Here is a 16,194-nt window from a genome sequence, read left to right as displayed (position 1 = left end):
CTGACACAGGGGCTGGCATATAGTAGATGGTAAATAAACGCTTGACTACGGATGGGTTACTCCTGCTGTTTCACGCTCCCTCTCCCAGGTCAGGGCACTAGAAAGATATAGTGAGAGGGTACAATGTGCACCCTACCTACAGGGGCAGCTAGAGGGTTCAGTAGATAGAGCCTGGGCCTTGAGTCAGGAACACCTGAGCTCACATCTAGCTTCAGACACTTACTAGCTGTGTGATCCTGGGCAAGTCATTCAGCCTCTGTTTGCCTAAATCCACTGGAGAGGGAAATAACTAACCATTCCAGTATCTTTTCCAAGAAAACCCCACGGACAGCATGGTCGACAGAAACAAGAAGAGTGAGAGGACTGAACAACAATCCTACCTGTAATTAACATTAAGGTTTACAAGGTTTTTTAATATATTGTTTTTAATATATTTCTTCATTTGATCCTCCCAATGATCTAATGTAGTAGATGTTATTAGAATCACCATTTGACTCTCTGTCACTGTGACTACTACCATCACATCTTAGCATTCTTACTCTATCTACTTTACTGGTGTATCCTGAGGAAAGCACTTTGCAGACCTCAAAATACCACATGCGTGCATGCTTACACATGTATTTGGGCACACATGTGTGCACACATGTGTATAAAGCCCACATGTACACACATACATGTGTGCATAGGCTATTAGTAAAAACATGGTATAGTAGAGGATAGAGAACTGGCTTTGAAGCCAGGAAGATGCGGATTGAGGTCATGTCTCCGAAACATATCATCTGTGTGACCCGGTGCAGGGTACTTAACCTCTAAGTGCTCTAGGTCAGAGGATCCAATGGGACCAGCAGGTCACAATAATTATCACTTGAACCAGATTAAAATATAGCTGGGAAAATATTATAATTAGGAACATATTATATTTTATATGATGTAAAAATATATCATATTTATTATATAAATGTAATTTATATAATGTATTTATTAGGGTTAGAACAAGGAAAATATAATGAGGAAATATTTGTATATTTAATATTTAAAAATAAATAAAAATAGAGCAGAACACGGATAATGTTACTATGTGGTCTTCTAAATTAGTGTGCAATCTTGGAGGATCGCTATGTAGGGTTTAGTGGCCCCTTTCCTATTGGAATTTGACACCACCAATCTAGGAAACTCTAGGAATTTTAGTTTCTGAGAAGGTGCTGAGTTTTATTAGCAAGGGGAATTACTTCACCAGCTATTTCTTTCTACTAATAAAATCACAATCTATTCCCTATACTTATTAATGTATTTGAGGTAAATGTTCAACCCAATTGGAATTTTTAATATACTTTTCCCCCTTAAACTACTAAGCCATTAAGATTACATCTGGAATTCTACACTTACATACAAGGGAAACATGGACTGTCCTCGCTCTTAAAATTCTTTTCACAAAAGGTGACAATATAAAAGAAGACTACAACTCCCAATTATCCCTCACACCCAATAAAACTCTTTATTCTGAATTTCCAGGCCCTCCACTAGTTAATCTCCCTTTCCTAGCCCTCATTTCCTAAATCTATACTAACGTAACTCGAAGATATTGTAGGTTCACTTCCAGACCACTGCAATAAAGAAAACGTTGCAATAAAGCAAGTCACACAATTTTTTTTTGTTTCCCGGTGCATATAAAAGTTATGTTTACGTTATACCATAGGCTATTAAGCGTGCAGTAAGTAGTTTATGTCCAAAAAAACAGTGCACATACCTTAAATAAAAAAATGCTTCATTGCTAAACCAAAAAAAAAAAAAAAGCACTGCTAGCCATCCTCTGAGCCTTCAGCAAGTTGTCATTTTTTGCTGGTGAAGAGTCTTGCCTCAGTGTTGATGTGTTTATGGCTGCTGACTGATCAGGATGGTGGCTGCTGAAGATTGGGGTAGATGTGGCAATTTCTTAAACTAAGACAACAAAGTTTGCCATATTGAGTGACTCCTACTTTTATGTGAATATTTAGAGGCCCTTGTAGGGTTATTAATTGATCTGATTTCAATATTGTTGTATCTCAGGGAACAGGGAAGAGGAGGGAAAGAGACAGGGGACATCTGGTTGAGGAACAGTCAGAACACACACAACATTTATCAATTAAGTTCACTCTCTTGTATGGGTATGGTTTGTGATGCCCCAAAACAATTACCACGGAGACTTGATGTGAGCACATGCTGTTGGGAAAAGGCACCAGTAGACTGGCTCAATGCAAGGTCGCCACAAACCTTCAATTTGTAAATAACGCAATAACGGTGAAGCACCATAAAGTGAAGTGCAATAAAATGAAGTGTGCCTGTATTTCCCAGATTTGTTTTTCTTGTTTCAGCCAGTCAAGCCTTTTACTGTCTCTCTGCTTAGGACCCATTTACTGCCTTTTCCAAGCCTGCCCCTCCATTCCTTCTGAGTTCTTCCACCCAGTTTTCATCCATACCATACCAAGGCCCTTGCTTCCTTCAAAACTGCTCTACATTCAGCTGCCTCACGAAGTCTTTCCAAAGTGTGTGGGAACTCAGCAAACAATCACTGGAATGGTTTCAGCTGCTCCCTTGACCACTTCTATATTTACGGAGGATTCTAACACAAAGTATGTGTCTCTTACTTAGAGAAATGGGAGGTACGGTGGGATGATGGTTGCTGATATGTGTGGTTCACACAGATAAAGACAAAAGAACAAGTCTTGGAGCTTCTCTTAATGGGTCCAGTAGCTCTGGAATAAGAGCCAAGAACAGTTCTAGAGTATAGACATAGTTACGACATCTTGTGACTTCAGAGAGTGTCTCTGCCTTTTTAAATATACTTTAAAATGTTTTCTAATTGCTCAAATTCAAAATCTCTTTCTCTAATAGGTGACCTCACCCCAAGGCCATCTGATTCAAGCTCCCTCAACCCTCTTTCACAAACTAACACTTAACTTTCTCCCCTTCTCTCTAGTGTCTGAAGACAGCTGTGTTTTTTTCTAAGGCTCACAGGCTGTAGAGCTAAAAGGGAAAAAGAAGAAAATAAGGATTTATATAGCACCTACTATGTGCCAGGCACCATACTAAGCATTTTACAAATATTATCTCATTTGATCTTCACAAAAACTCTGGGAGGTAGGTCTAATTATCATCCCCATTTGCAGCTGAGGAGCCTGAGGAAGACAAAGGTTAAGTGACTTGCCCAGGGTCACATAGCTAGTAAGTGTCTGAGTCCTGACTCCAGGTGTAGCGCTCTATCTACTATGCAACCTGATTTTAGCCTGACACTCCCTTTTTATAGTTGAGAAAAATGAGACTCACTGAGATAAATTCATTTTCCTGGAGTCACTCAGTAGCAGAGCTGATATTCAAACCCTTCCATGCCCTCTGATCTTAGAGCCAGTTATCTTCCCACTCTATCAAATTGCTTCTCCAACTTGCACTTTCCCAGGGATCTAGGAGCTTCTGCTTTCTTCCAACTCTCTTACCTAAATCTTTTGACCTTCTTAATTTACTCAATTATTTTTGTGTGTGTGGTAGGGGGAAGCAATCAGGGTTGAGTGCCCTGGGTCACACAACTAGTAAATGTCTGAGATCGGATTTAAAAAGTCCTCCTGATTCCAGGGCAGATGCTCTATCCACTGCTCTATCCACCCAGCTGCTCCAATTTCCTTAAATTTTTTTCAGAGAACATGAAGCTGCCTTATATTTCCTGGAATACTACACCAAGCCCTACTGTGATGTGGACCTTTCCTTGTGGGTGTGTTGCTTGGTATTTTCATGCACCATAATGACCAGGCTAATATTCTCAAGAGCAAGGTATGTCCTCCCTTGAGAGGCTGTGTAGGGGAATGCAAAGGCCTAGGGTTTAGCTTTGTTCTACTACTAACTAGCTAAATAGCTGTGTGACTTTGGGCAAGCCAATTTGCTTCTCTGAGATTCAGCTTCTTTTATAAAATTTATAAAATGGAAGAGGAATTATAAAGTAATTCCTAAGACTTATTTTAATTCTGAAAGTTGTTATAACCTTCCTCTTCCTCTCTGGCCCACCATCAAGAGTAGATAATTAGAGAGAATAAAGTCAAGGAAGGAAGCAGACATCTTCCCAATATGTTTCCAGGGACTGAGGCCTTGGGGTTCAAGCAGTAGGAGCAAAAGGAAGCTCTTGGGAGTGTCCTAGAGCAAGTGACATAGACTGGGGTCAGAACATTACAAATCCCATATTGCTCCCCACCACGCTCACACATACACATGTTATTCTCTTTGCCATACTTTGGCCTTGAGAGAAGGTTTGCAAAATCATACCACAGAGACAGCTTTAGCAATTACAGGGAATAAAGAGTTAGATGGGAAAAAAGGAAGGAAGGTAGAGTGACAGTACAAAATAAGTTATAAATAATATTTTTCCTCCCCCAGGCACAGGCTCTTGCTGGGTAGCTCTCTTGCTTATTCACCCTCTTAGAAGTTGTCTCTCTGGCATATAATATGGTGGATGACTCCTTTGACACTTATTCGGTGGTAGCCGTCATCTATCAGGCCCTTCACCAAACACTGTGGGCTGTTGCTGTGGGTTGGATCATTTTTGCATGTCAAGAAGGCTCTGGAGATATAGTATAGCATAGGACACATATTATTAAGTCATTCATCTTGTTTCTAGGAAGGTGACTAGTATAAAAAAATGGGAAAAAGGAAAAAACGTAAGATGACCATAAAGGACTTTTTGATTGTTTAGGTAACCAGTTACTGAAATGATATTGGCTCAATGATGATAAATTGTAAAATTTTACTATAGCTAAGCCCTCTATGATTCTGTTTTTTAAAATATGAAAATGGTTTCCAATTGTGTGTAAAAACACTTTTTAACATTTTCTTAAAAATTTTGAGTTTTAAGGTGTACAAGGTTGGAATGGAAATGGGGGAGGGGAAGGGACAGACTCTGAACCCATGGACCTGGCAACAAAGGAAGAATAGATAAAAACACTGAGCCTGAATAGAATGGAAAGGGACATGGTTCTTCCTGAAGGATCTGTGTTTGTTATTCCAAACACATTCAGAAAGTATCAGCTTCTCCCAGGACATATAGGTAGGCACAAGGTTTTTCATATTGTGCTCAACAAATATTGCTGAGGATGGCAGAAGTAGTGGCAGCAGCAGCAGCACAGGCTGCTTCTGGATCTCTGGTCCACAGACAGTGGGGGATCAAAATACCTGAAGCCAGGGACAGTACACCCACCCTTACCCCAACCCCCACTGGAAACAGAATCCTACCTTGACAAAATGTTTTTTAACACAAGTATTTAGCTGAGAAGATGAGTAAATATCATAAAGAACTCAGACATTAGAATCTTACTTTGATGACAAAAAAGATCAAAACATCCAACCAGAAGAAGACAACAAAACTCCTGCACCCAAGAAAAGTATGAATTGGTCTCAGGCCATGGAAGAGCTCAAAAGGATTTTGAAAATCAAGTAAGAGAAGTAGAGGAAAAATTGGGAAGAGAAATGAGAGTGATGCAAGAAAACCATGAACAACAAGTCAACAATATGCTAAAGGAGACCCTTCAAAATACTGAAAAAAATAACACCTTAAAAATAGACTAACCCAAATGGCAAAAGAAGTCCAAAAAGCCAATGAAGAGAAGAATGTCTTAAAAAGCAGAATTGGCCAAACTGGAAAGGAGATCCAAAAGCTCACTGAAGAAAATAATTCCTTCAAATTAGAATGGAGCAAATGGAAGCTAATGACTTTATGAGAAATCAAGAAATTACAAAACAGAACCAAAAGAATGAAAAAAATAGAAGACAATGTAAAATATTTCATTGGAAAAACCGCTGACCTGAAAGATAGATCCAGGAGAGATAATTTAAAAATTATTGGACTACCTGAAAGCCATGACCAAAAAAAGAGCCAAGACATCATCTTTCAAAAAAATTATCAAGGAAAACTGCCCTCATATTCTAGAACCAGAGGGTAAAATAGGAATTGAAGGAACCCTCCCCCCACCCTGATCACCTCTAGAAAGAGATCCTAAAAGGAAAACTCCTAGGAATATTGTAGCCAAATTCCAGAGTTCTCAGATCAAGGAGAATATATTGCAAGCAGTCCAAAAGAAACAGTTCAAATATTGTGAAAATACAATCAGGATAATACAAAATCTAGCAGCTTCTACATTAAGGGATTGAATATGATATTCTTGGAATATGATATTCTGGAGGTCAGAAGAACTACAATTAAAACTAAGAATTACCTACCCAGCAAAACTGAGTATAATCCTTCAGGGGGAAAAAAGGGTCTGTCTGTGTTCATCCTTCATTTTCAAAGAAGACTATGACAACAGAGAAATGATGACATGACTTGCACTTGACTTTGTTGTGAGTGAGGAAGGGCTGTGCAAGGTCACTAGAGCCATCTCCTCCAGAGCCATCTGGATCCACCTTCAATGAAATAGAGTACTTTCAAGCACTCTTGATATAAAGACCAGAGCTGAATAGAAAATTTGACTTTAAATATAAGAATCAAGAGAAGCATGAAATGGTAAACAGGAAAGAGAAATCATAAGGGACTGATTAAAATTGAACTGTTTACATTCCTACATGGAAAGATGATATTTGTAACTCATTAGACTTTTCTCAGTATTAGGGTAGTTGGAAGAAATAACTAGATAGATTAACAGTACAGGGTGAGTTGAATACAAAGGGATGATATCTAAAGATTAAATTAAGGGATGACAGAGGAATACATTGGGAGAAGGAGAAAGGAGAGATGGAGTGAGGTAAATGATCTCACATAAAAGAGGCAAGAAAAAGGTTTCAAAGTGGAGAGGAAGAGGGAGAAGGGGAGAAGGAATGAGGGAACCTTACTCTCATCAGATTTGGCTTAAGGAGGGAATAATGTACACACTCAATTGGATATATTACCCTACTGGAAAGAAGAGGAATAGGGCATGGGGGCAGTAATAGAAGGGATGGTAGATTAGGGAAAGGGTAGTCAGAAGCAAACACTTTTGAAAAGGGATAGGGTCAAAGGAGAAAATAGAATAATTGGGGGATGGGATAGGATGGAGGCAAATATAGTGAGTCTTTCACAACATGACTATTATGAAAGTTTTTTGCCTACCTATACATGTGTAACCTATATTGAATTGCTTGCCTTTTCAATGAGGGTGGGTGGGGAGGGAAGAAGGAAGAGAATTTGGAACTCAAAGTTTTAAAAACAAATGTTGAAAAATTGTTTTTACATGCAACTGAGAAATAAGATATACAAGCAATGGGGATATATAGCAGTGGAATGTAGAAATCTATCTTGCCCTTCAAGAAAGTAAAAGGGAAGAGGATATGAGGCGGGGCTGACAAAAGGGAGGGCAGACTAGGGGAAGGGGTGATCAGAATGCACGCCATTTCAGGTAGGGAGAGGGGAGAGATGAGCAGAAAATTTGGAACTCAAAATCTTGTGGAAATGAATGTTGAAAACTAAAAATAAATAAGTTTAATTTTTTTTTTTGAGTTTTGCATTATCCTCCTCCTTCCCCCCTCTTTGAGAAGGCCAGCAATTTGATATAGTTTATACATGTGCAATCCTGCAAAACATATTTCCATATTTATGGCTCTGTTTTTAAAATTGTATAATGTTTTGTTTAAATGTTTTTTCCCCGAATGTGAGACCTGAAAAAAGACACAGTTCATTTAAGAAGTATGTTCAGTGGTGTTCTAGTAACTATAGTGGTTAATAAGGAAATTAATGATATGTCCATGTCATGGCCTATTTTCAAAGGCTAGAGAGATTGTTAAGAGGGGGCAGCATGGTGTAGTGGAAAGTGTTCATTTGGAATCAGGGGATGTGGGTACAAACAGATTACTTAACCTCTTTAGGCTTTTAGGCTTTCACTAGAAGTGAAAAGAAGCTGTTCCTTCATATTTTGGTCATGGTGTTAAACCCTTTTAAATCCAAGGGCTTCCTCAGAATAATTTTCCTAGATTTTGACTTGTAAGCCAAAGGAAGCAAAAATGAGTATCCAACATAGGGCAAAAAGAAAGTGTTTACTACCACAGTGAGTCAAAGACTGTTTTTGCACAGGTCTGGTGAATCAAATGCTTTCTTGTGACATTTGGAATTTACTTGCCAACATTAGTTACGCCTGCTTCTTGGTACATCCAATGCTGATCATACTCTACAATGGCCTTCAGGAAACTCTTATTCACTACTCTGACGCCAACATGGTGAGTTCTCTTGTTGGCTCTTTGTGGCATTTACAATCTGTTCTTTCATTGGGAAATGAAGGCTATAAAAAGCCATTTTCTTTGAGTCTAATTGTTCTTGGTTTTCTTTGAAAGTGGGAAAAAGTGTTTTGACACAACATGACATCCTTATAATTTTTCTTGGTGTAACAAAGCTTTGAGGGCCAACTGGTCAGCAGAGCTATTTGATTCAGTCACAATGGCAAATACTATGACAATGGAATTCAGAAAGGGAAGGCACTGGTTGGGATCTAAATGAAAATATAGATAAATAGCATTTTATACTATCTGTTGTGATTGTTTATTTGTTTCAATTGTGTTTGACTCTTCATGACTTCATTTGGGGTTTCCCTGGCTATGATACAGGTGTGACTTGCCATTTCCTTCTCCAGGTCATTTTACAGATGAGGAAACTGAGGCAAATAGGGCTAAATGACTTGCTCAAGGTCACACAACTAGTAAGTGTCTGAGGCTGGATTTGAACTCAGGTCTTCCTGATTTGAGGCCCAATGCTTTGTCCAGTGTCCCGGGTCTGTCCCCGGGACCTTCGAGTGAGAATCTCCCTTCGGTGGGCACCGCTTCGGACGTCTCTGGACCTACCCCGGGGGACACGGCGGCAGGCAATAGTCAGGCAATGCGCAGGAGGTTCATAGCTTTATTGCATGGAGGAGTCCCCCGAGCAGTTCAGGGCGTTGTCTTATATAGGGAGGTTCTTTCGGGCTGCCATCCTAACCCGCCCCGAGGGCGAGGCCTACCACCCGATTGGATCCAGCCCACCCGACCAATCCCGTGGGCTCACAACTCCTCTATGGGAGCCGTGTCTCCCTCGGATTGGTGGGCTGCCACTCCCGGGGAGGCCCCTATCCGCCCAGGCGCCTAGGACCGACCCCCGTCAACTCCCCCTTTTTGTTTTATTATAAGGACATCCGCCTTTACCTGCTCTAGGACCCTCTTCCAAAGTTTTATCGTGCAAGAAATAAGGCAGGGAAGCAGCACACACAAGAGTATTACTATCACAACCATTCCAGCAGCAACCCCAATGGTATGCAGAAATGTGGTAAAATCTAATCTGGAAATCCAGTCAGGAAATGTCCCATGTTGTTTCTCCAAGTCCCTCTTATATATCTCAGTTACATTCCTAATCTGTCTTACAATGTCATCTAGGTGCTCTATATAGACCTCTAGATTTCTGTGGTCCTGCAATCGCCGGATCGCATCGTCCAGCTCCTGGCTGGCGTTCAGTCTGAGCGCCGTCATGCACAGGGGCCGTGCCAGCCCGACGTGACATGGGAGTCCCTCCAATATGGCGTTTACTCGGAGGAGTGTCGAGATCGCCTGTACAGCATCAGTCAGCGCACTGAGCTCTAGGGCTACCCGCCTGTTAATTTGCTGTTGCAGTGCCCATGCCCGAGCGGACGTTGCCATGAAATCTGACAGGTCGGCAGCCATCATGTGGACCTGCCGCTGCATGGCAGAGATTTCCACCTGCTCTAAAAGGCTAGCCACTAACCCTACCATATCTATGGCGGATATTTCCAAGCCCCTCTTCTCCCTGACCATCACAGCCCTAAGGAAATCAGAGTCGGCAAATGCCTCATCGGACCCAACAGGGAGAAAGGTAACTGGGGGAATGGATAGAAGTATGACAAAGGTGGTATTGGAATGTACATCATTGGGCGTCAAGGTGTTAGAGAGGGTCCCATTGGAGCAGGATACATTGTATTTTTGCCCCCTGTCTGAGTAATGTTCCCTTCCCTACAGATTAGAAACATATCAGTCCTTTTCAGGGTCTGGACTGAAAGGGAGAAACGATTGCAGTGTCCAGAGACCTGACCCTCGTGGCAGGTAAATCCTTTCTTCATGATGAGGTCCCACCATTGGGAGCGGATGGTGTCATTGTCCGTCAGCGGCCCACTATTGTCAGTCATGTGGGTGATGTTTCCAAAGGCCGCTGCCATTTTCCAGAGATGGCTTTGAATGACTACGCTCCCATTTCTCGCCAGGACGTGGGGCACTGGAGCTGCATAATACGGTCCTGGCGCTCCATCCATGAAGTAGATCTGCTGGGTGTCGTTCCACTGCTGTCCCATTACTGCATGCCCTGTGGAACAAACTTGCATACCAATGAACATATTGGGTGTAGGCACGCAGGGGGGTAGAGGGGAGTAGGGGATCTTTCCACTGGGTAGAAAGCTAGATTGAAGCTGTCAGCAGCAGTGTCTGCGGTTGTGATGAGGGCTGCTTCCTCTCTGGGCAGCAAGGTTAAAGCTGTCAGCAGCAGGCTCAGGTGGTGTATGATCCTTCTCTGGGGTCTCTGGGCTCTCCGACATCGGTTCCCACTTACGGATCCTTCTAATGGGAATCCACGCATGACCTTTTCCTATGGAGACACAAACATACCTTGGACCCCATATTAGTATCTTATACGGACCTTTCCATTTCCCTGAGGCCATATCCTTTACCATGGCCCATGTGTCTTTATATCCAGCCTGGGTATTACTTTCCTTGCGGGGTTGTCTTGGAAAAGTCACAAAATGTCTCATAGCTGGAGTAGTATGTGCGCTTTTTGAGACAGCTGTATCAAGCTCTGATTGTATTAGGCCTCTTGATCTTAGCTCTGATTGTATTAGGCCTCTTGATCTTAGCTCTGATTGTATTAGGCCTCTTGATCTTAGCTCTGATTGTATTAGGCCTCTTGATCTTAGCTCTGATTGTATTAGGCCTCTTGATCTTAGCTCTGATTGTATTAGGCGACCTTTTCCCCTTCTTTGTTTAGCGAGGATCGCCTTCAAGGTAAGATTGATAAGAATGCATACTGGCTCTTTACTTAGGTATAGCTGCTGCCAGGTGCTTACAAATGCTTCATTAACATCTGTAAGGAACCTGACTTTTCCAGATTTTTTCTTTATAACAAACACAGGAGCATTCCAGGGTGCTAATTGCTCCTTAACCAATAGTTGTAATGCCTGGAGTTTTTCTGAAGTCAGAGACCATTGCTCCACCCAAATCGGGGTGTCTGACTTCCAATTCAAGGGTGGGGACTCCAGGACAACAGCAATGGCCCTTACTAAAAATTTGATAGCTTCATCCCGAGGCGGCTCATAATGTCCCTTTTTGGAGCTTGTGGACAATTGGAAGGCTTGGAAGGCGGAAGTTAGTGTTGCCACCAGTTTTGGGTCTGCTCCACCACCCTCATCCAGACACTTATCAACTATTTCATCTACAGAGGGGTCTGCGGGCAGGGTGGAGAGTATTCCCCTCGACTTAGTGAGTCCCTCCTTGAACAGCTGAACTATGAGTTGCGATGAGGGACCTCCCTTCCCAAACCTTTTCCATACCGCTTCCTGCACCCTAGTCATAAATTCCAATGCTGATTCACTCTGTCTCTGCCTTAGGTGACTTATAAGGGTTTGAGTGCGCGCTGCAAGGGCATCTAGAGCCTTCATGGCTACTTCCTGGACAGCTCGAATTATAGGTTCAGGGAGGGCTAACTGCTGTTGGAACTCGGCATAGTCTCCAAACCCTGTGAGCTGATTAATGGTGTTCTCTACATCATTGGGGTGATTGGCTTCTGCATAAATCTTCACTTGTCTGTTCCAGTCATGATCCAAGCCTGTGTGAGCCAACCACGGGGAGACTGTTAGAATTTTCTGCACCCACTGTCTACAATCCTTTATGTGTATTTTTATTCCCACCTGCTTACATATCTTGTACACTTGGCAGGCGAGAACTCCTGCATCCTCCGGTTCCATTCCCTTGGAAATCTGAGAGCCCATGTTTCCTCTAGATAGCCCCGACTATCTAGGTTGCCTGACTCTTCTACCCTTAACTGGGTAGGGTTATACTCACCTCACTCGGCGGGGGCTGCAGTCCCTGTTCGGGCTCCAGCTGTCCCGGGTCTGTCCCCGGGACCTTCGAGTGAGAATCTCCCTTCGGTGGGCACCGCTTCGGACGTCTCTGGGACACGGCGGCAGGCAATAGTCAGGCAATGCGCAGGAGGTTCATAGCTTTATTGCATGGAGGAGTCCCCCGAGCAGTTCAGGGCGTTGTCTTATATAGGGAGGTTCTTTCGGGCTGCCATCCTAACCCGCCCCGAGGGCGAGGCCTACCACCCGATTGGATCCAGCCCACCCGACCAATCCCGTGGGCTCACAACTCCTCTATGGGAGCCGTGTCTCCCTCGGATTGGTGGGCTGCCACTCCCGGGGAGGCCCCTATCTGCCCAGGCGCCTAGGACCGACCCCCGTCAGTCCAGAGTGCTCCTCAGCTGCCCCCACTTTATACTATCACTACAAAGCATTTTCTTTGTCGTTGTCTTTTGGGTTTTAAAAAATTGACATCAAGTTTTGAATCAATATAACTGTGGTCACTCTACTAGTCTCATCATCATTGTTTGGTCTAGACCTGTGATTTCATCAGTATGGCGAATTCTGACACAAATCTGCAATTTGTGTTACAGCAAGCTTAGATCTCTAGGGGAAGAGCAATGGGTGTGGAGGATACAGTTTCCATGGGAGAGAAGTATGTTATGATATATGAGAGGATTAGAGGGAATCCTAGGCAAGGGTGTGAATGGCTCTGCTCCAATGCACATGTTTATATGCATATATGTCTATATGCATATATAAGTCTGTGTTTATACTGAAGCCCTGCTTGCAACTGCATGTTTACTGAGTAAAAGGAAGGATGTGAGTTAATAATTTTTTTCCCCAGAAGACAATCATATCCTCTCTGCCTTCTTTTCCTTCCTTAGTTCTACCTTTTCTCTGGACACTGCTTTTTGACATTTACCACCGGGTTGGTCCTGACCAACCCATTCATTGAGAATTGAGAATTTCAAGGAGAAGCCCTTTCAAGAACTGAAGCAGTATCTCCTTGGGGCAGTGTCCATCAGTCATCAGAAGGGATGAGATTCCCCACCATGAGGATGGGATTGACCAACACATGTACAGTTTGCCTTACATAGTAGTTGTGTTCCTGAAAAGTTGTGTGTGAATTCGTTATTGTAAAAGTGGGGATTCGTTATTTAAAACAGGGATTCTTAATGTGGAGTCCATGGAGATTTAAAAAATATTTTGATAACTATTTCAATATAGTTAGTTTTCTTTGTAATCCTATATATTTTATTTTATGCACGCACAATAAAGCTCATCTGAAACTGTCAAAACCAGGTGAATTTAATGAATTAACATTACCTATTATTTCACCTTCTATTGAGAAAAGCATGACACATAATTCCATATATTATCTTTTCTTATGCATATGCTCCAAAGCCCAGAATACTCCGCTTGGGAGTATGTGGTTCAGTCCTGTTGAGCCTGACTCCAGGGTGGTCATGTTTCTCTCTGTGGCACTGCTCCAACCTTGGATTAAAACTCCAAGAAAGTCTCTAAAACAAAGTTTAGGTATGGTTCATGTATGGGGTTCCCCAAATGTGGAAAACATGATCCCTTCCCCAAAGGGTATTCGGTGTATAATATGGGTGTCAGGGATAGGACAGACATTTATTTGCTTCACATCAGTACTCACATAGAACACGAGAGACACAAAAGCATATGTGAACAAATACAGAAAACTTATGCTCAAATGGCTAATTTTACTCAGTATAGTCCCCTCAAAGATAAATACCTTTGCAGTACTGAAGAACAAATATTTTTCATTCATCTTAGAACCACACTGCCTGAGGAATTAAGAGCAATTATCATAGGGCAGAGGTCGGGACCCTGTGGCCATGAGGCTACATGTGGCCTTCTAGGTCCTCAAGTGCAGCCCTTTGACTGAATCCAAACTTCCCAGAACAAATCCCTTTGGGGAGCTCTTGAAGGCCTACAGGGCCATATGCAGCCTCAAGGCCACAGGTTCCCCATCCCTGTTAGAGGGTTGGTAAGGTTCAAATCCCTTACATAATTAGGACTTTTGTTCTTCAGATATGAAATAGTCTTAACCATTGGGGTAGTTAGGTGGTACAATGGATAGAGCACCAGTGAAGGAGTCAGGAGGACCTGAGTTCAAATCTCACCTCAGACACTTGACACTCACTAGCTGTGTGACCTTGGGCAAGTCACTTAACCCCAATTGCCTCATCCTGGGTTATCTCTAGTCATCCTGATGAATATCTGGTCACTAGATACAGATGGCTCAGAAGGAGAAAGTGAGGCTGGAGACCTGCACACCCCTCACTCACTCAGAACAAAGTCAAGTGCAAGTCATGTCCTCATTTCTCTGATGGCATGGTCTTTTTCACAACGAAGGATGAACACACAGTCCTAACTGTGATATTCTTCTCTTCCAAGAAGCATGCTGTTAAGGAGAAGAAAAGAAAATTTTTTCCTGGATTCAGGAATTTTCAAACTCAGGATAAACACTAAAGCTAGAAATATTCATTTCTCTGACGTTCTAGCTACCAACCTATACTCAGAAAAAGAAAGCAAGAAGGCAACCAGTGGCTTAAAGACCAATTTCATACTCACCTAGGTAAGAACATATTTCTAGCTACTGTGTACTTCTTTTTAAAGCTAACATTGCTTCTGAAGGGAGAAAGAGGAGAACTCTCCACTTCTACCTCCCTCAATCCTCCCATTCCCCTTCCAGGAAAGCCAAGAGAAAGAAAACAGAGGAAAACCATACCAAGGCTGAAGGGTTCAAAAAGACAAAGGGTGGCACTATTTCCTTAGCCCTTATAGATCAAGAGAAGTATAAGGTGTGAAAAGACTTGAAAGGTAGGAGGGGACTAGATTATCAAGAGCTTTGAATGCCAAACAGAGGATTTTATATTTCTTCCCGTAGGCAATAGGGAGCCACTGTAGTTTATTGAGTAGAGGAGAGACATGGTCGGACCTGCACTTCAGGAGGATCACTTTAGCTACTGAAGAAATGATGATCTGGAATGGGGAGACACTTGAGACAGGCAGACCCACCAGCAAGTGTAAGGTGACCAGGGCCTGCACCAGATAGGGGGCATTGTTAGAGGAGAGAAAGGCATATGGGAGAAATGTTAAGAAGGTAAAATTGGCAGGCCTTGGGAACAGATTGGATATGGAGGGAAAGGGTGGGGAGAATGCGGCCTCCTCTTCATTCGTAAAATGAAGGGGTTGGGTTAGACGATCATTAACAAGTCTTTTCGCCACAGTTTTAAAAAGCCAAATGAAAACAAAATAAGCTATACCGTGACATATCAATTAGCTGAAACTGGCTTCTGAGATACAAATGCCAGCCAAGCTGGGCAAAGACCCAGGGACTTGGCAACCTTACTTTCAGCACTAATATTCTATGATCCTGGGATTCCTTTCAGCCCGGCTTGGCGAATCAGAAGCAACTAATGTGGGACTTGCCACCTCCCTGACATCAGCCCTATTCTGGCTGCAGGATTTGGCCAGAGTGTGAAGCCTATCCCTTTCTCCCAGCCTTCGCATCTCTTTGTTACATAAAGCCTTGTTGGCTTTTTAGGTGAATCAGGACTACTTCATTGAGCATCACGAGAGCCCCCTGGTGGCTGATTTAACACCTCCACACCATTGCTTGTCAGAAGGCCTGGAAGGTGGCATGGTGGGCACAATGGCATTGCAAAGAATCATACTGCAATAAGGATGAGGCCTCAGGGAAAATTACCCAACTGACTGCCTTGCTCAGCAGCAGAATGGCCAAATGCATCCAAAGGCGAGCAAGCTGTGGGATCATCTTATTACAAACACAGCTTAGGAAGGATTTTCCTTTTTAAGAAAATCAAAAGCGACTCTGTTCATCTTCCTTCAGAAAATATAAACTAGAGACTGTGAAGTCGGATGCAGAACTGCTTATTGTTCACACACAGAGATTTCAAATCTTTGAACACTGTAGTTAGAGATGAGGTACCTTAAGCATAGGCAGATTAGGTGGTACAGTGGATGGAACGATGGGTCTGAAATCAGGGAGACCTCAGTTCAAATCTGGTCTCTGACATTTGCTAGTGGTGTGATCCTGGCCCAGTCACTTTCATTA

The 16,194-nt window shown here is 42.6% G+C and overlaps 1 protein-coding gene across 1 annotated transcript in view; it reads left to right on the top strand.

Moving 5' to 3' along the window:
• Positions 1-15,801, top strand: part of LOC140502683 (O-acyltransferase like protein-like) — an 82,320-nt gene extending 66,519 nt beyond the window's left edge. The window contains 8 exon segments of the mRNA XM_072606652.1: positions 3,670-3,719; positions 3,722-3,801; positions 4,399-4,586; positions 8,055-8,199; positions 12,971-13,042; positions 15,231-15,294; positions 15,509-15,594; positions 15,664-15,801. Of these exon segments, the coding sequence (XP_072462753.1) occupies positions 3,670-3,719; positions 3,722-3,801; positions 4,399-4,586; positions 8,055-8,199; positions 12,971-13,042; positions 15,231-15,294; positions 15,509-15,594; positions 15,664-15,801 (823 nt within the window).
• Positions 15,802-16,194: the final 393 nt, after the last annotated feature.

This window comes from Notamacropus eugenii, chromosome 4 (genome assembly GCF_028372415.1).
Source record: "Notamacropus eugenii isolate mMacEug1 chromosome 4, mMacEug1.pri_v2, whole genome shotgun sequence".
Lineage (NCBI taxonomy): Eukaryota > Metazoa > Chordata > Mammalia > Diprotodontia > Macropodidae > Notamacropus > Notamacropus eugenii.
Note: the sequence above shows the minus strand (reverse complement) of the source record. Positions and strands in the feature narration are given on the sequence as shown.